Source organism: Pristiophorus japonicus, chromosome 13, assembly GCF_044704955.1.
Source record: "Pristiophorus japonicus isolate sPriJap1 chromosome 13, sPriJap1.hap1, whole genome shotgun sequence".
Taxonomy (NCBI): Eukaryota; Metazoa; Chordata; class Chondrichthyes; family Pristiophoridae; genus Pristiophorus; species Pristiophorus japonicus.
Genome location: NC_091989.1, coordinates 29224565 through 29244817, shown reverse-complemented (window position 1 = coordinate 29244817; position 20253 = coordinate 29224565). Strand labels below are relative to the sequence as shown.

The 20253-nt window shown below is 48.5% G+C and overlaps 1 protein-coding gene across 1 annotated transcript in view; it reads right to left on the bottom strand.

Moving 5' to 3' along the window:
* Positions 1 to 1332: 1332 nt before the first annotated feature.
* The window catches only part of kcp (kielin cysteine rich BMP regulator), a 370984-nt gene continuing 352063 nt past the window's right edge, over positions 1333 to 20253 (bottom strand). The window contains exons 47-54 of the mRNA XM_070897288.1: positions 17797 to 17899; positions 16776 to 16918; positions 15446 to 15618; positions 9352 to 9463; positions 8858 to 8959; positions 7468 to 7632; positions 3979 to 4279; positions 1333 to 3153 (exon numbers count right to left, since the gene is read on the bottom strand). Coding sequence (XP_070753389.1) covers positions 2936 to 3153; positions 3979 to 4279; positions 7468 to 7632; positions 8858 to 8959; positions 9352 to 9463; positions 15446 to 15618; positions 16776 to 16918; positions 17797 to 17899 — 1317 coding nt within the window. The 3' untranslated portion in view covers positions 1333 to 2935. The remainder of the gene's footprint in view (positions 3154 to 3978; positions 4280 to 7467; positions 7633 to 8857; positions 8960 to 9351; positions 9464 to 15445; positions 15619 to 16775; positions 16919 to 17796; positions 17900 to 20253) is intronic.

The following is a 20253-nucleotide window of genomic DNA, read 5'->3' as shown; positions in this document are numbered from 1 at the left end:
TGCTGGGATAACCCTCGCTCCATAGCAATCTCTTGCTCTGTCATACTCTTCAGCAAGAGAAAGGAAAGGGAATTGGTGGAACCAATAATTAAGCGCATTGGGCTATAGGGAGAGAGTGGGCAATGGGATTAGTTTGGGACTGAGACAGGACTATGAGAGAGAGTGGAGAGCACCAGTTCCAACTGTCACAGGACTGAGAGTGGAGAGCACCAGTTCCAACTGTCACAGGACAGAGAGTGGAGAGCACCAGTTCCCACTGTCACAGGACAGAGAGTGGAGAGCACCAGTTCCCACTGTCACAGGACAGAGAGTGGAGAGCACCAGTTCCCACTGTCGCAGGACAGAGAGTGGAGAGCACCAGTTCCAACTGTCACAGGACAGAGAGTGGAGAGCACCAGTTCCAACTGTCACAGGACAGAGAGTGGAGAGCACCAGTTCCCACTGTCACAGGACGGGAGAGTGGAAAGCACCAGTTCAAACTGTCACAGGACAGAGAGTGGAGAGCACCAGTTCCAACTGTCACAGGACAGAGAGTGGGGAGCACCAGTTCCCACTGTCACAGGACGGGAGAGTGGAGAGCACCAGTTCCCACTGTCACAGGACAGAGAGTGGAGAGCATCAGTTCCCACTGTCACAGGACAGAGAGTGGAGAGCACCAGTTCCAACTGTCACAGGATGGGAGAGTGGAGAGCACCAGTTCCCACTGTCACAGGACAGAGAGTGGAGAGCACCAGTTCCCACTGTCACAGGACGGAGAGTGGAGAGCACCAGTTCCAACTGTCACAGGACAGAGAGTGGAGAGCACCAGTTCCCACTGTCACAGGACAGAGAGTGGAGAGCACCAGTTCAAACTGTCACAGGATGGGAGAGTGGAGAGCATCAGTTTAAACTGTCACAGGACGGGAGAGTGGAGAGCACCAGTTCCAACTGTCACAGGATGGGAGAGTGGAGAGCACCAGTTTAAACTGTCACAGGAGCATCCAGTCGTGCCCCGGTAACTGCCCCCAAAGGAAGTGGAGTGTGGGAAATTGCACTCCGCTTCCATTGAGGGGTGGTAAGGCCAATTCTTCGGCGGGAGCAGGACTTCCACGCTAGGGGCTGAAATTCCCGACCCCAGAAGGTTACCGCCCCCAAGATGGGAGCCTGTGCGGGGAGGCAGAGGGAAGTGGAGGGGAGACGGGGGCGGGGGATGGAGGGGAGAGTGGTGGAGGTGGGGGGCGTAGAAATCCATGGGGGGGCGGGGACAGGAGGGGCTACATTGCAGCGGAGGTCTGGTGGGGGGGGGGGGCGAAGTGCGTTGGAGGGGCGTTCCTGGGGGCTCTGTGCCTCGGTGCGGGGAGTGTTCGGAGTGGGGTGGACAGGTTGACTGCGCAGATGGCGGTTGGTGGATGTGGTGTGGTTGGCGTCGCGGGGGCGTGGCTCCGGGGTGGCCAGGGCTGGGGGCTCGACATCCGGGGGTGTCCGGCATTTGGGAAGGTTTCTGACGGGATGGGGCAGGTTGGGTGTGGGGGGAGTGTCCCCGGTGTTGGGTGGGTCCGGAGTTGGGGGGGGGGGGGAGCACGGTCTTGGGATGGGAGGTGGGCTGTTTGGGGCTGGGATGGGGAGACTTCTTCACTCGGGGAATTGTTGGCCTGTGGGGTTCCCTGCCGCCGAGAGTTGTTGATGCCAGTTCATTGGATGTGTTCGGGAGGGAGTTGGATGTGGTCCTTGCGGCTGGGGGGGGTCGGGGGGCGTGGAGGGGGCGTAGGGGGGAGGTGCTGGGGTGGGTGATCAGCCATGATCTTATTGAATGACAGTGCAGGCTCAAAGGGCCGAATGGCCTACTCCTGCACCTATTTTCTATGTTTCTATGGGGAGAGAGGTGGGCATTGGGATTAATTTAGGATTGATACAGGGCTATGGGGAGAGCGGGGCAGTGGGATTCGTTTTGGGATTGATACAGGGCTATGGGGAGAGCAGGGCAGTGGGATTACTTTGATTTGATACAGGTCTATGGGGAGAGAGTATGGCAGTGGGATTAGTTTGGGATTAATACAAGCTTATGGGGAGCTTTACTCTGTATCTAACCCATGTTGTATCTGGGAGTGTTTGAAGGGGGCAGTGTAGCGGGAGCTTTAATCTGTACCTAACCCGTGCTGTACCTACCCTGGGAGTTTCTGGACTGATTATAAATGTGACCAAGTTTAGTAATGACGAGGTTCCCATTCTAAACAGTCTTCTATAAGAATCTAAAATCTCTTTCACAGTCTCTAACTGGATATCACCCCAGGACTGTAATCCACAATAACAAAAAATATAGAAAATATAATTTACATAATACAGTGAACAGATACGATGAGAGCCTTGATGCTCAGAAACGGTGACTTGAATGAGGACAGAAAATGAACATGAGTACTCCAGGTGACAGATACGCAATCACCAGCTGAACAGAGAGTCCAATCTCTCCCGCCTTTATGATCCGTACATTTGAAGAGTTACGTTCTCTCTCTGCTTGTACCCGGTCCCACTGTCTGAGTGTGCGGGCTGACATTAGAGGACATGTGCTTGGCCTGTCCCTTTAAAGCCAGCAGGTTTTCCTCCTATCCACCTTTATACAGTAAAACACTGTGACTACAAGTGCACTAGCAGTGTTTGACATGTGTGTGTGCCTGTGTGCGTGAGCATGCATGTGTGGCATCAGTGTCTGTGTCTCTGTGTGTGAGTCTGTCTCTGTGCGTGAGTCTGTGTGTGTTTGTGTCCGTCTCTGTCTGTATGAGTCTGCCCGTGTGTGTAAGTGTGTGTGCGTGAGTCTGTGCGTGTGAGTGTCTGTCTCTATATGTATGAGTCTTGCCTGTGTGTGTGTGTAAGTGTGTGCGCGTGAGTATGTGCGCGTGAGTGTCTGTCTCTGTATGTGTGAGTCTGTCTGTATGAGTCTGCCCGTGTGTGTAAGTGTGACTCACAGGTTTCCGTAGATGATTTTTGGACATGTCTCTGGTGTTATACAGTGAGACTCATGTTCCACCAGACCGGCTGGACACTGACAGCCCGGGACACAAGGCTTGAAGCAGTGGGCGTCAATCACTCCCAGGGGAACATCTTTGTTAAAACAGGTCTTTGGGCATGGAGGGCCACACTCATCAAACACGTAGCCACGATCAGAAGGGCAGCCGACCGCTGAAGGGAGAGACCAGAGAGTCCAGTTAGCATGCTTATTATTTTCATACCATTGATACATCAATGCATCTGATCCTGCCCCCCCCCCCCCCCACTGTGGGTAAAGAACCTGGTCATCCTGTTATACTGAGCTACTCCATCAATTCCCGCTTCTCTTACTGTCACACAGCCTGACTGCCATCACACGGCCCGACCCCATCACATGGCCCCGTCACAGAGCCCTGTCAAACAACACGACCCCATCACACGGTACCGTCACACGGCCCGACCCCATCACACGGTACCATCACATGGCCACGTCACACGGCCCGACCCCATCACACGGTACCATCACATGGCCACGTCACATGACCCGACCCCGTCACACGGCCCGACCCCGTCACACGGCCCTGTCAAACAACCCGACCCCATCACACGGTACCGTCACACGGCCCGACCCGTCACATGGTTCCGTCACATGGCCCTGTCACATGAACCGACCCCCAGGCTGCTCTCCAAAATTGTGTTTCACATCAGCGCCAGACTGAGGGGATGACGTTTTCTGAAATGAGTTTGCCTGGCTCAGCCCAGTTGCTTGTGGACATTGGCCCATAGCACAGAAACCTGGCCCTAATTCAGCGGGAATGAGTGAAATCACTCAGAAAGAAGGCATGACCCCTGGTCGCCCACATTGAACACCTGCTCCATGGGACTCACTGTGAACTAGTTGGATGTGTGTGTGTGCGGGTTGTGGGGTGGGCGGAGGGGGGGGGAGGGAATATAAAAGAGGTATCTGTGGAGAAGATTGGGGGCCTCTGGATTTGAAATAGACAAATGTGAACATACCACAGAGCGTTGGCGATCGCCAGTGCAGGACGAGCCCAGCCTCTCGACACTGCGACGCGTAAGCCTCCAGAGCATCGCATAAGCAGTCGTCGATATTCGAGCCGCAGGCACATAGGTCATACACGCAGGAGCCGAAGAACATCTCGGGTGGCACCACCCCATGGCAGCGCTCAAAGGTCTTGGACTTCAGGATCTTGCACTTGGTATTGGCCTCTTTGCGAGCTCGGTAACCTGCCCGTTTACAGGGGTCGATGTCCTCTCCGTCTGCACAATGCAGGCTGCTCTCATTCTCACTGCGCACCTGGGGTTACACACACGATTAATGGGAACCTCCAATGCTGGGCATACACTCTCGGATATCCCAACTGCCCTTTCAGGTGGATGTCAAAGATCCCATGACACCATTTTGAAGAACATAAGAATTAGGAGCAGAAGTAGGCCATGCAGCCCCTCGATCCCGCTCCTCCATTCAATGGCTGATCTTCAACCTTTAATCCATTTTCCCGCCCGATCACCATATCCATTGGCTCCCATAGAGTCCAAAAATCTATCTCAGCCCTGAACATACTCAACAATTCAGCATCCACGACACTTTGGGGTAGAGAATTTCAAAGATTCATAGCCCTCCGAGTGCAGAAATGCATCCTCATCTCCGTCTTAAATGGCCAACCCCTTATTCCTGACACTATGGCCACTAGTTCTAGACCGTCCAGCTAGGGGAACCACCTGTCAGCATCTACCCTGTCAATCCCCCTTACATTTTTCATTGAGATCACTTCTCATTCTTCTAAACTCCAGAGAGTAGGCCCAGTCTACTCAATCTATCCTAATAGGAGGGCCCTCTCATCCCAGGAATCAATCTAGTGAACCTTCGTTGCACTATCTCTAAGACAATTATATCCTTCCTCAGATAAGGAGACTAAAACTGTGCACAGTACTCCAGGTGTGGTCTCACCAAAGCCCCGTACAGTTGTAGCAGGACTTCCTTATTCCCACCCCCTTGCAATAAAGGCCTTCCTAATTGCTTGCTGCGCCTGTATGCTAACTCTCTGTAGGACATCTAAACCTCTCTGAACACCAGCATTTAATACTTTCTCACCATTTAAAAAACAGAGTGACTGCCGCCAATAAACCGGAAGCTGCTGCCAACGACAGGAAGCTGTGTTGGTTTAAGTATTAATGTATAATAATATAGTAATATCGCATAGATTTGTGGAATCTGTGGAGTTCTAGGTTGGTTAATAATAATGTATAATAATATCACAGATTGGTTTAAGTATTAATGTATAATAATTTCGCCGGGGGAAGGCTGTGGAGGTTTATTTGTTCGAAGCGTGAGCTTCGTGTGAAGGGAAAGAAGAAAATGAATAAGGAATAGACGTTTGCTGAGTTTTGCTGGCGCAGGTTTTTTTTTCCTGACGTGGCTCTGTTTGGCAGTAGCAATGCTGCCAACCCGCTCGGTGCAAAGGCAGGCCCTGGAGGTTCTTATTGGGGGCTCGAGGCCGACACCGGGTGTTTACAAAGCCTCCCTACCAGTTCCATAGCTCTCCCCAACCCCACCGCCACCTCCCCACTCCGGAATCTTTTCTCTGCCTTCCGTCTCCATCACCCGACTGCCGGCACTGCGAGCCCACAGGACCCGCCCCGCCCACACTGAGCCTTCTCCACGCACCAGGCCCCTGCAGTATTTATATGCCTACTCTATCGCTGGGAGTAATCTGGGTAAAACCACCACCATTGTCAAATGGTGCGTGCGTAACTACTTCAACTTCGTTGGCAGCAGTCGCCTTTAAAAAGTATTTTGTTTTTCTATTCTTCCTAACAAAGTGAATAACCTCACATTTCCCCACATTATGCTCCATCTGTCATCCTATTGCTCACTCACTTAACCGGTCTGTAAGCCTTTGTGTCCTCCTCACAGCTTACTTTCCCACCGAGCTTTTGCGCCGTCAGTAAACTTGGATACATTGCACTCAGTCCCTTTATCTCAATCATTGACAATAGATTGTAAATAGCTGAGGCCCAAACACTGATCCTTGCGGCACCCCCCTACCAACCAGAAAATGACCCGTTTAACCCTACTCTCTCTGTTTTCTGTCCATTAACCAATCCCTTATCCATGCTAATATATTACCCCAACCCCATGAGCCCTTATCTTGAGCAGCAATTTTTCATGTGGCACTTTATCAAATGCTTTTGCAAATCCAAATATACTGCAACCACTGGTTCCCTTTTATCTACCCTGCTAGTTACATCCTCAAAAAACAAATTCAGTTGTTAAACACACTTTCCTTTTCATAAAACCATGCTGACTCTGCCTAATCATATTATGATTTTCTAAATGTTATGTAACCAACACCTTAATTGATTCCAGCATTTTCCCGACGACTAATGTCAGGCCTGAAGTTCCCCGTTTTCTCTCTCCCTCCTTTTGTGAATAGTGGGGTTACATTTGCTATCTTCCAATCTGCTGGGACCCTTCTAGAATCTAGGGAATTTTGAAAGATCAAAACCAATCCATCCGCTATCTCTGCAGCGACCTCCTTTAGAACCCTAGGGTCCAGGGGATTTGTTGGCTTTTAGTCTCATTAGTTTCTCAAGTGCCTGACTCTTGTTTCCTCACTATTTTTGGTATGCTTTGTGTGTCTTCTACTGTAAAGAAAGATACAAAATATTTGATTAAAGTCTCTGCCATTTCCTTATTCCCCATAGTAATCTCTCCTGACTCAGCCTCTAAGAGACCAATGCTTACATTTGTACTCTTCCTTTTTACATACTTGTAGAAGCTTTTATAATCTGTTTTTATATTTCTTGCTAGTTTACTTTCACATTCTATTTTCTCCCTTTTTGTCAATTTTTTTCGTCATCTTTTGCTGATTTCTAAAGCTCTCCCAATCCTCAGGCTTCTAACTATTCTTCGCAACATTATACACCTCTTCTTTTAATCTAATACTATCCTTACCTTCTTTAGGTAGCCACGGATGTATCACTTTTCCTGTGGAGTTTTTATTTCTCAACAGAAGTATATCCGTTGAGAATTTTGGAATATTTCTTTAAATGTTTGCCACAGAAGAGCAGGGGACTTCTCCCCGGTGTCCTGGGCCAATATTTATCCTTCAACCAACATCAGTAAAACAGTGACATTATCACATTGCTGCTTGTGGGAGCTTGCTGTTTGCATATTGGTTGCTATGTTTCCAACAGTGACCACAGATCAAAAGTAAAATGTTTTGGGACGTCCTAAGGTGGTGAAAGTTCTTTCTTTCTGTCTTCTTCCTGTGGTTTGTTTGAATGGCGCCATACACTTGCCCAGGTAGCTGGTCCCCATCTGTAGATGCACAAAGCATTCTTCCCTTGCCCTCCTGCCTTATAAATGCCAACCCGTTAGTAACAACTAGCTGACTCTGAGCACATGTGGTGGGTATAGGTTAGGTCGCTGTGATCTCGCCCACAGACAGGGCTCCGAATGGACTTGCCCTCAGGACCCACCTTCCAGCTGTTGCCAAACGTTGCCTCTGAGGTAACGATTTGCCCGCTGCGGATCCGCATGTCATCCTGGGGGTAGTTGTTGAAGTTCCCACACAGCCCGCAGGCCTGGCTTTTATAGGTTCCAGGCAAGCTCACCTCCAAGTGAGATTTCCCATTCCACAGGACCTGCAGGAAACAAGGAAACATCAGCAATTTCAGAGACTAGTGCTATTGGGTGCAGGCTCCAAGAAGCAACTGGGGGAGTGATGCTCCTGCACTGGAATGGGAACCCAAGGCCCACAGAGGGGAATACGTTACTCCATTTTCCTCAGTATCTGCTCAGTGGGGAGCACTCTCACCTCTGCACTGTCGGAGGGGCACTACTGAGGCAGTGCTGCACTGTCGGAGTGTCAGTACTGAGAGAGTGGTGCACTGTTGGAGGGTCAGTACTGAGGGAATGCTGCACTGTCGGAGGGTCAGTACTGAGGCAGTGCTGCACTGTCGGAGGGTCAGTACTGAGGGAATGCTGCACTGTCGGAGGGTCAGTACTGAGGGAGTGCTGCACTGTCGGAGGGTCAGTACTGAGGCAGTGCTGCACTGTTGGAGGGGCAGTACTGAGGGAATGCTTTCGGATGAGACGTTAAACTGAGGCCCAGTCTGCCCTCTCAGGTAGATGTAAAAGATTCCATGGAACTATTTCGAAGAAGAGCAGGGGAGTTCTCACCCATATTTATCCCTCAACCAAAACCCAAAAAAGAGATAATCTGTCAGTATCACATTGCTATTTATGAGAGCTTGCTGTGCGCAATTTGGTTGCCGCATTTCCTACATTACTACAGTGACTACACTTCAAAAGTACTTCATTGGCTGTAAAGTACTTTTGGACAAGGTTGTGAAAGGCGCTATATAAATGCAATTGTTTCTTTCTTATTGGCGACAGTAAAAGTGAAAGTGCCCAGCACTCCCTCAACATGCCTCAGTCCCACCCTGAGTAATGTGCTCTCTCATGTAACAATGTCCTGTTCCTCACCATCACCATCCCACTGCTTCTCTCAGCGAGGGCAGGCACAGACTTGGCAGGCTATCAGTTGGATTGGCACTGCACCCCATTAATTTCACACGGGGCACTTGGAGCCCGCAGACAGAGGGATCTTCATGGTCTCAGTCTTGGCTGATTCAGATCCAGGTCCACCTCCCCCATACACGCCTATCTTTCTTTCTGATCTTATCTCTAATTTTCCTTAGTCTCGTCGCTGTGCGCGCCAGCCTCCTGTCCTGGGTGAGCGGGCAGTGAAATCTGTGTGTGGCTGTCCCAGCTCTCTCGCAAGCTATCAGCTCACCGTCACCATTCTCCCCTCACAGCCCCTCTAAGCCGTGTAGTAGCTGGGAAGGGTGAATTGCTGGCCCTCACCTTCACACCGATGTTGGTGTTGAGTAAGATGCTGTTGGTTCTCCTCTCGATGTAGACATAGGGCTCCTTGAGAAAGGGCAGAGACACGCTGCGATCATCCACCTGCAAACACAAAGACACTTCACACCACGCACCCAGTGAATAGAGGACAAGGAACGAGGAGAGCTCAATGTGACAGGCCACTCATGCTCAACACCATTCACAGCAGGCCGAGGGCTCCCGTGCCACGTCAACAGCCCGCTAAACTTCCTGCACCCATACAATTCAATGTAAAATGAGCTCCCTTCATGACACATGGTTCAGGGAGTAACTACCCGACCTCAGAGTCACACAAAACAACACAGACCACAGGGCCTGGGTTAAACCCTGCTCCCTGCAGTTACACCTCACCCTCAGTATCAGACTCTCAGCTGTAACATTCTCTCTGTGACACCCCACCCTCGTATAAGGTTCTTCGCTGTTAATGCTTCAGTTTCTAAACTCTGTTCATTTACCATGACAACCCAGTCTTGGAGAAGTTGGACAATCAGGTCCCCGATCAGCATCGTCACCTCTTTGGTCCACGACACTCCTTTCCGACCTCGGTCCTCATTGGTCACACGGATACTGTGGCGAAAAAATAAAATGTTCATGGAGAGTGAGAGAGTCACACAGAGTGAGACAGAGAGAGAGAGAGCGAGAGAGAGATTGAGTGATGGTGAGAGAGGAAGAGCAAGACAGAGAGAGAGAGTGTTAGAGAGGGAAAGAGAGACAAAGAGAGAGTGAGTGTTAGAGAGGGAAAGAGAGACAGAGAGAGAGAGAGAGTGTGTGAGAGAGGGAGAGAGAGAGAGACAGAGAGCGAGTGAGAGACAGAGCGAGAGTGTGAGAAAGGGAGAGAGAGAGACAGACAGACAGAGAGACAGAGAGTCAGTGTGTGAGAGAGAGAGAAAGACAGTGGGAGACGGACAGCGACATTGTGAGATAGGGAGAGAGAGAAACAGAGAGATAATGTGAGAGAGACACACAAAGAGAGTCAGAGAATGTGTGAGAGAGAGACAGAGAGAGAGTGTGTATGAGAGACAGGAAGAGACATAGAGAGAGACAGACAGTGTAACAGACAGGCAGAGTGTGAGAGAGGGGGGGAGAGAGAGACAGAGTGACAGGCAGGCAGTGAGTGAGAGAAAGAGAGAGTTTGTGCGAGAGGGAGAGATACAGGCAGACAGAGTGAGAGAGGAAGAGACAGAGAGAGAGAGAGAGTGTGAGAGAGGGAGATGTAATGTCTGAAAGCTTGTAATGTTTGTAACTCCACACTGTGGATGTGGACGTATTGTGTACTGCAACTGCATAGTCAATAATAAACAGAACCAGGCAGATTTCCGGAGGCTTCTAAGAGAGGTGTCTGCCATGTTGGAAGCTGTGTGTGCTTGTGCTCTGTGAATATATCACATTTGGCGGCGAGATGGAATTTTTCGAATGATTTAAAGCTTAAATTTTGTTGGTGAAGGATTCAGCCAGCCGACAGAGAGATTTTGGAAGTTTCTGTCTTTGGAAAAAGCTACAAAAATCCGAGGTAAAATACAGCACACGGCATGAACAGCTAGAGATTAAAATGGCACGTGTATTGGGACATTTGGGGGAATATAGACACGACCGGGAACGTTTTAAAGCATATGTGGATCGTCTAGAAATGTATTTCACTGCAAATAACAGAATCGAAGTTCCTGACAATGTAGTCCAGAACTGGGCTGTGTTGGAACGTAAGAAATCGATCTTCTTATCGGAGGCGGGTCCGGCATTGTATGACACCCTTGTAAATCTGCTTGTGCCTGACGAACCAAAGGACACAACGTTTAAAGAAATTTTAACGAAGCTGGAGCAGCACTATAACCCCAAACCGTTAGAAATTGCTGAAAGCTATCGTTTTGGGATTCGGAATCAAAAGACTGATGAAAGTATCAGTGATTACATCATAGCATTAAAAAAGCTATCGATGCACTGTAATTTTGGAAACTTTCAAAACCGAGCATTACGGGATCGTTTTGTTTGTGGGGTGAAAAATGATGTGATCAGAAGGAAGTTATTGACGACGGATGACTTGACTTTTGAGATTGCTTGTCAGACAGCGAGTTCGATGGGCATGGCCGAATAATATTCCCGAGAATTAAATAATAATTACGGTCGTCAGTCAATCGAGGTAAATCACCTGCAGGTTCAAGGTAAAAGATGGTGGGGGCCCAAAGTCTCAGAAACTGGAAATTCCAACAGAGCGTCGAAGTCGTGCTATAAGTGCCTGGGACAACACATTGCTCAAAGTTGTCCATACGTGAAGGCAGAGTGTTTCTTCTACAGAAAGACTGGGCATCTTGCAAAGGCATAACGATTGAAGGGTAAACCAGTTTTTAAAGCTATGAATTCAGCGTTCAAAGCTATGAGTAGAAATCCCAAGAGACTACATAGCATGGAAGAACAACAACAGGACAAGGGGATGTTAGAGTTACATGTCATCAGGAACACGAGGTTAACATACTGCTATTTGGAAAGCATCAAAATCCACATAGATGTTGCGGGATTCAAGATACCAATGGAAATTGACACAGGTGCATCCGTGAGTGTAGTACCGGAGTCGCTGTACCTCGACAAATTGCGTGATTTCCAACTGGAGAAATCCAAGATAGAGCTGCGAGGCTACTCGGGAGAGAAAATTCCTGTGGTAGGTCGTATCACCGTACCGGTGAAATATAAAGATCAATTTCAGAACTTGCCTCTAATAGTAGAGAAAGGAGACAAGCCTGCCTTACTAGGAAGAAATTGGTTGAGCTCACTGAAGCTGGATTGGAGTAAGAATTTCTGTGTGGAAGCGAGATTTTCATCAACGGATGAGGTTATCAAGAAGTATCCGAAGGTGTTCTGCGAAACGGGCAGTCCGATCCAAGGCTTCAAGGGGAGTGTCAGGTTACAGAAGGACGCTAGATCGGTTTACTACAAACCACGTTCCATACCATATGCACTCAAGAAGAAAGTTGAGCAAGAACTCAAAAGACTAGAGACTGAGAACATTATTTGTAAGATAGATCGATGTAATTGGGCTACACCCATTGTTGTTGTACCTAAGTCCGATGGTAAGGTAAGGTGGTGTGGTGATTATAAGGTAACCATAAACCAGTTTCGAGCGGGTAATGTCCCCAATACATTGCCGAATATAGATTTGTTCACAACACTGACAGGTGGTCAAATCTTCTTAAAACTGGGTCTTGCGAATGCCTACTTACAGCTTGAACTAGCTGAGGAGTCCAAGTCATGTTTGACTATAAATACTCATCTAGGCCTACATCAATTTAATAGGCTACCGTTTGGAGTATCTTCCGCACCTGCCATATTCCAAGGGGCGATGAACCAGATTTTGCAAGGTATTGAAGGGGTAGTATGTTATTTGGATGACATACTAATTTCAGCATCAAATAGGCAAATTCATAATAACATATTGAATGAAGTCCTCAAACGGCTAGAGAAGCACAGAGTACGAGTGTCTGCTCGTAAGTGTGAGTTATTTAAAAACTCAGTAGAGTCCTTAGGGTACAGAGTAGACAAAGATGGTTTACATCCAACCATGGAAAAATTGGATGCAATTACAAATGCACCCACTCCCAGGAATGTCACTGAACTTCATTCATTCTTGGGTCTTTTGAACTATTATGGGAAGTTCCTACCAAATTTGGCTACAGTATTACATCCACTGAATGAACTATTGAAAAAACAGGTCCATTGGAAGCGGTCAAAAGAATGCGATACAGCTTTCAAGGAGTGTAAAAGCAAATTGGTAGAGAGCACCATGTTAGTTCACTATGACATATCTAAGGAGATTATGCTAGCATGTGATGCCTCTCCGTATGGAGTTGGGGCAGTAATCTCTCATGTATTATGTAGTGGGGAGGAGAGACCAATTGCTTTTGCTTCACGCACTCTCAGTGCCAGTGAGAGTAATTAAGTGCAAATTGAAAGGGAAGCTTTGGCATTAATTTTTGGGGTCAAGAAGTTTCACAATACTTGTATGGTCATAAGTTTACCATTGTTACAGACCATAAGCCCCTAACAGCAATCCTCCATCCAAAGTACCCAGTTCCAACATTAGCTGCAGCCCGAATGCAGAGATGGGCTTTGATTTTGTCAGCATATACATATGATATTGAATATAGACGATCAGCTGATTACAGTAATGTTGATGCAATGTCTAGATTGCCTTCCCCATCACAAGTTACACCCGGTAGGGAAGAAGTGTTTTATTTTTCATACATTGGTGAACTGCCAGTCACAGCTGAAGAGATTGGTAAAGCAACCAAACGTGACCCAGTGATGTCAAAGATGTATAAATATATTGTAAATGGATGGCCAAACCAGGTAACAGTCAAAGATACACATCCATTCTTCATTCGTAGGAATGAATTATCAGTCAATAAAGATTGTATCATGTGGGGTGCAAGAGTGGTTATACCAAATAAATTCAGGTCCAAATTATTAGGAGATCTCCATGACCAGCCTCTGGGTATGTGTTTGACCAAGAGTTTTGCGTGCAGTTATTTATGGTGGCCAGGTCTTGATAAAGATATAGAGTACATCGTGAGTCAGTGTACGACATGTCAATCGGTAAACAACAACCACCACCAGTACCATTACAGCCTTGGAAATGGCCTCCCAGGGTGTGGCAAAGGCTATATATCGATTTTGCTGAGTTAGAAGGACAACAATTGTTCATTGTGATTGATAGCCATTCGAAGTGGGTTGAGGTGTTTCCAATGTGGAAAATAACAAATAAAACATTGGACATTTTACGAAAATTATTTTCTTCATTTGGCCTCCCTGAAGAGATTGTTTCGGATAATGGACCACAATTTCGTTCAGAAGGATTTGCACAATTCACGAGCAAAAATGGTGTGAAACATACCAAGGAACCACCATACCATCCTGCTTTGAATGGTGCAGCAGAGTGCACTGTACAAATTGTAAAATGTGCCCTCATAAAACAAATGTTCGATCCAAATCCAAGGAAACGACAGTTGTCATTGGATCACAAATTGGCTAATTTTTTGATTACATATCGAAATATTCCTCATACAACTACTGGTAGAACACCAGCAGAGTTGTTTCTCAAACGACGGCCTCGAACCAGATTCTCGTTGTTAAAGCCAAATTTGGCACAGTCCGTAGAAGAGACACAATTAAGACAGAAAGAGAATCATGATAGAGGTAGAGTAAAAGAGGGAAGTGTGAAATTAACCCAGAAGGTGAGAGTGAAGAACCATCACCATAAATGGTTAAAGTGGTTACTAGGAAGTGTGGTGAAGATATGTGGTCCTCGCACATATTTGGTAAAGATGTTTGATAATGGACAGGTTAGGTTTGTTCATATTGATCATATTTTGCCTCCAGACATGGAAGGAGTTGAAAGTGGGAATGATTCAATTATTTCTGACTCATCAGATAGTTTTGATATACCAGTAGCAAATCCTAAATCCAATGTACTGGAAACAAATCCAGGAGAGAATCAGAATGAAAGTCTGAGTCTGAGTCAGGGAAACAAAGAGCCTGAAGTGAGAGTGAGTTCAAATGAAAATCAAGAAAATTCCGTGGAGCAAAACGTTCCTCAGGATGAGCCTCGAATGAGTTTAGATTCGACACCATGTTTGGAAGGTTCTGTTCGAGAGTGAAGGTATCCTCTTCGAAACAAAAAACAAGTGGTGAAGTTACATTTGTAAATATGGAAAAAAATAAGTTTATATCTTGTGTTATGTATAAACATGAAAGTTATGTATGATGTTTGTTATAAAAACTTCTTCATTAAGGAGGGAGAAGTGTAATGTCTGTAAGCTTGTAATGTTTGTAGCTCCACACTGTGAATGTGGACATATTGTGTACTGCAACTGCATAGTTAATAATAAACAGAACCAGGCCGATTTCCGGAGGCTTCTGAGAGAGCTGCCTGCCATGTTGGAAGCTGTGTGTGCTTGTGCTCTGTGAATATATTACAGGAGAGAGACAAACAGACACAAAGAGAAACAGTGAGACAAACAGAGTGATAGAGGGAGAGTGTGTGAGAGAGAAAGGGACAGAGAGAGACAGAGTGATAGACAGAGTGACAGATAGACAGAGTGACAGACAGACACAAAGTGTGAGAGGGAGAGAGACAGACAGAGTGATAAAGGGAGAGTGTGTGAGAGAGAAAGGGACAGAGAGAGAGAGAGAGACAGAATGATACAGAGAGAGAGACAGACAGAGAGACAGAATGAGGGAGGGAGAGAGAGACAGAAAGAGGGAGGGAGAGAGAGACAGAAAGAGGGAGGGAGAGAGAGACAGAAAGAGGGAGGGAGAGAGAGACAGAAAGAGGGAGGGAGAGACAGAAAGAGGGAGAGAGAGACAGAAAGAGGGAGAGAGAGACAGAAAGAGGGAGAGAGAGACAGAAAGAGGGAGAGAGACAGGGAGAAAGTGTGAGAGGGGGAGATGTGTATGGAGGGTGTCAGGGGCGTGGTCACTGCTCCTGTTGATGGTGCCGGACACCAGGACCCGTTACCACCCCCCGAGGTATGCAGCTTTATGGTGCCTGATTGGAACACTGACCTGAAGTCCCCTCCCTCGCAGTCCTCTGCCAGAACGTAACTGCACGCTCCCTGGAAGTGGATCATCTTTCCGTCGAAGGTGAGATAGTGAGGGTCTCCAAACACCATGCAGGTGGCAGGGCGGGGGATGCAGTGAGGGCAACACATGCCTGGGATCAGCACAGGGCTCTCGTCCTAAACAGATAGAGAGTGAGGCATCGACTGAACCCCTCGCCAGACCCCCCCCGCCTCTCACCGCAACCACCCCCTACCGCACACCCCCCCCCACTGCATCATCATCGCACCCCCCCCACCCACCCCCACCATACCCCCCCACCCTCTCCCAACAGCACCCCTCCCACCACCGCAAACCCCCCCCCCCCACAACTGCAACTCCCCCCCTCCACCCACCACACACACCCCAGTTACTCATCGCCAGTCTGCCAAATCCAAACAGCAGGAAGCCATTCACTGCCGGGTATTTGTTACTCTATATATAACAACCCCTCCCCACGCCCCTCATTTAGATCTCAGCCTGTAACTCACTCCTGCGGTATCTGTTATTCTGCATATAAACCTCCCGAGCCTCTCGATTAGGTTCCAGCCTGTAACTCACTCCCGGGGTAACTGTTATTCTACATCATCATCATAGGCAGTCCCTCAAATCGAGGATGACTTGCTTCCACGTCAAAAAGTTCACAGGTGTTTCAATGAAGGACCTAAAATTCCAGGTCCCGAACTAAATCTTGAAGGGTGGAAGATGCCTGTCGTGGATTTTGTTGACATGTGGTGGCTGTTGCACACCAGCCACCACACGGGCTTGACAGAGCTAGGTCTTGGTCCAGTGGCGAGGATTAACCAGGACGACTGGAGACCTGCTCTGCTGCACGGACCTAGTGCGCACACGTATCGCAGTGTGGGCTGGCCCGTGCTGCCCCTGGGTCCTCGCCTCTTCTGGACCCCAAACTCACGACTCTCCTGGGCCCCGATCACGTCCCTCTACAATCTCTCGCCGCTCCTTCGTCCTGACCTCGTCGCTCCTGCTGTGTCTGCCCACGCTCCAATCACCGACCTGGATCTTGGCGATGTCCCTTTTCACTGCTGTTGCTCTCCTGCTCCAGCACGTGCTGCTCCCATATAAACCCCCCCGAGCCCCTCGATTAGGTCCGAGCCTGTAACTCACTCCCGGGGTATCTGTTATTCTGTATAAACCAATCCAAGTGGTGAGACTGAGATTGCACTGATGTTGTCTATTTTTATTTTGTGAGCAGCTGCCCGACTCCAGCTCCTGCCCTGGTATGTAAAGTGTTAATTCCCAGCCATCCCCCGGGTCCCTCCTCCCCTCAACCTACCGATGAGCAGGTGACCTGTGGGCAGTGCTCAGTCTGACAATGAACCTCCCCAGAGACGCAGGTACAGGTGGTGCACTCATCCACTTCCCAGTGTTGGTTCGATTGGTACAAGTGTCCTTGGTAGCTGCAAGAAATCCTGGGATCTGTGGACAGGGTGGAGTGAAGAGATATCAGTGAACAGAGAAATCCCCCCACCCTCAAAGGGAACACTGGCTCCCTCCCCCTCGGATCAATGCTTCGTCTAGTGTGGTACTGAGGCGCACACACTCCCTGGTCTGCACCGAGTTAGCCGATTGCAGCTGGGGGAGTGGTGAAGAAGGGGTGCTCCAACTAGCCGGAGCGCCTTCAAGTCTAGAGGGGTGAACAGCAACCGGAGTGCAGTACCTACTGAGCCCTGGTGACACTCGCAGGCTAGGGTGAGTGGGATCTGGGAGCTATGCCCCGGAGACAGTTAGTTAGTTCAGGGGAAACTATTCCAATGCTCTCCTGGCCAGCTTCCCACCCTCCATAAACTTCAGCTCAGACGAAACTCTGCTGCCCAGGTCCTAACTCACACCAAGTTCCGTTCACCAATCACCCCTGTGCTCGCTGGCCTACTTTGGCTCCGATTGCAGCAACCCCACAAGATTTAAAAATTCTCAACACCTTGTGTTGAAAACCTGTTTTTGTGCTGAGAATACTTTACAGGGTGGAGGATGTCATGGGAGCCCAGATACTAATCTGATGGAAGAGAGGTTGGGACTCCATAGCACTGGTTGACATTGGAATTACTAGACAATAAAAGACAAAGGTCCATCGAGTTCACTTTCTATCATCCTGGTAGTCACACAATACGATAATGGAGTTGTTGACTAATCATCAATGAGTGTACAACAGACCCAGACATGAGGTGAGGGAAACCCCAAATGGTGGAGAGCTTTGGGAACCATCACCTGTCTTTCCAAGTATTCTACACTCACCACACGTTGTGGCCTCTAATCCTAACCCCTGACCCTAACCCCTGACCCTAATCCCTGCTTACCTTGGCACTCGTAGCAGCACCTCCCTGGAGATCGGACCTTGACTAGGCCATCGTGGCAGATGACAGAGAGACATTCCTCGATGTGGCACTCGACGTGTCCAAGCTGTAGCAGACCGAACAGAAGGCAGTGTTAGAAAGAGGGGTCAGTAACTGAGAGAGAGAGAGAGAGAGACAGTAACAGAGAGAGACAGTAACTGAGAGAGAGAGAGAGAGAGAGACAGAGAAGTAACAGAGAGAGAGAGAGAGACAGTAACTGAGAGAGAGAGAGAGAGACAGAGAAGTAACAGTGAGAGAGAGAGAGAGACAGCAACTGAGAGAGAGAGAGAGAGAGAGAGAGAGAGAGTGATACAGTAACTGAGAGAGAGAGAGAGACAGAGAAGTAACAGACAGAGAGAGAGAGAGAGAATAACAGAGTGAGAGAGACAGAGACAGTAACTGAGAGAGAGAGAAGTAACAGAGAGACAGAGACAATAACTGAGAGAGAGAGAGAGAGACAGAGAAGTAACAGACAGAGACAGACAGAGAAGTAAGTAAGAGAGAGAGAGAGAGACAGTAACTGAGAGAGAGAGAGAGAGAGACGGAGGCAGTAAATGAGAGACAGAGACAGTAACAGAGAGAGAGAGAGAGAGACAGCAACTGAGAGACAGTAACAGAGAGAGAGAGACAGTATCAGAGAGAGACAGTAACTGAGAGCGAGAGAGACAGTAACTGAGAGAGAGAGAGAGAGAGCCAGACAGACAGTAATTGAGAGAGACAGTAACTGAGAGAGAGAGACAGTAACTGAAAGAGAGAGAGAGAGAGAGAGAGAGACAGTAACTGAGAGCGAGAGAGACAGTAACTGAGAGCGAGAGAGACAGTGAGAGAGAGACAGTAACTGAGAGAGACAGTAACTGAAAGAGAGAGAGAGAGAGAGAGACAGTAACTGAGAGCGAGAGAGACATTGAGAGAGAGACAGTAACTGAGAGAGACAGTAACTGAAAGAGAGAGAGAGAGAGACAGTAACTGAGAGCGAGAGAGACAGTGAGAGAGAGACAGTAACTGAGAGAGACAGTAACAGAGAGAGAGAGCAGATACAGGGACAGTGGGGCGGAAATTGCCCCCCGATTAAAAGTAGGTGCACCTGCCGTTTTTGAAGTTGTTTCTCTGCCCCAAGCCATGGGATAAAGAATAGAGCGATTTTCAGCAATTCATTTTTTTTGTCCTTGCGGGTGGTGTTGCGGGGCGGACGTCGGGAGTTGTCATCAGTACTGCGCTGATGACATCAAAGTTAAAGGGGAGGGCCGTTGCAAACTCTGCATTTAGTTTAGTTTGGTCCACTGTGCCACCAGGGATGGCCTAGTACCCAAGAAGGGGTGCTGCGCTGCCTCTTGGCGGCCCGGCCGAACCTGTGGTCACCATTGTCGGGCTGACCTGGCAGTTGGCTGACAAATTAAATAAAATGGCAACCACGGCAGTGCACCCTCCCCTTTAAGGGCAGACACAAGGAGTTTCCTGCCGATCCACTCCCGCAGGGAATTTTCCCACGGGGCAATTTCCCTCGCCAGTCATAAAGGGGGTCGCCGCCAGTCGGTAGGAGCTCGGCGCGTGCCCAGCGGGGCAGCAACACCAGCGATCACCGCAGGAAAAAACAGGTAGGGCACTGTGTGAGAGAGAGTTACTGTGAGAGAGACAGTTACTGAGATAAGAGAGACAGAGCGTTACTGTGAGAGAGAGAGAGAGAGAGAGAGAGACAGTTACTGAGAGAGAGTTACTGTGAGAGAGACAGTTACTGAGATAAGAGAGACAGAGCGTTACTGTGAGAGAGAGAGATAGAGAGTTACTGTGAGAGAGAAACAGAGGGTTAGACTTTGCATTAGTGCCCAGATTGCCCAAAAGTGGGTGGTATTTCTGGCGTTAGCAATTCTATTTGTTTTTGTCCATTTTAAAACCCGCTAGTTTCCACTTTTTAATTTGGGCGTTAGCCATAGCGATGTGAAATTGGCATTAGCGATTTATTCCATCGTGCATGGCCGGCGTCCATAGCAACGGGCTTTTCCCGCATTTCGGGAGGTTAGGGGTCATCTGCACACGCGCAGAAGAGAGTGAGAGGAGAGAGAGAGAGAGGGAGGGCGTAAAGTCCTTACTCTACAGCATGAAACCACACGAGGTACATTCTGGGGACAAGGTCACTCCATGATCTTAACTCTTTATTTCAGGACTCCAGAAGTGATGACCCTGCGTGGGACCTCCCTTTATATACCTGAGTGATCAGGTAAGGCGTGTCTCCCACAAGTTCACCCCTTGTGGTCAAGGTTGAGTGTATACAGTAATACAGTGGTGTTACATTGTGGTTATAAACATGACATCACCTTCCCCGTTCCCCCCCCCCCCCCCTAAAGTCTTATTAGGATCATAGGTTTAGTCTTTCAGGTGGTCTACGCTCCCTCGTGGAGCGCCGCAGTTGGGGCTCTGGTTGTT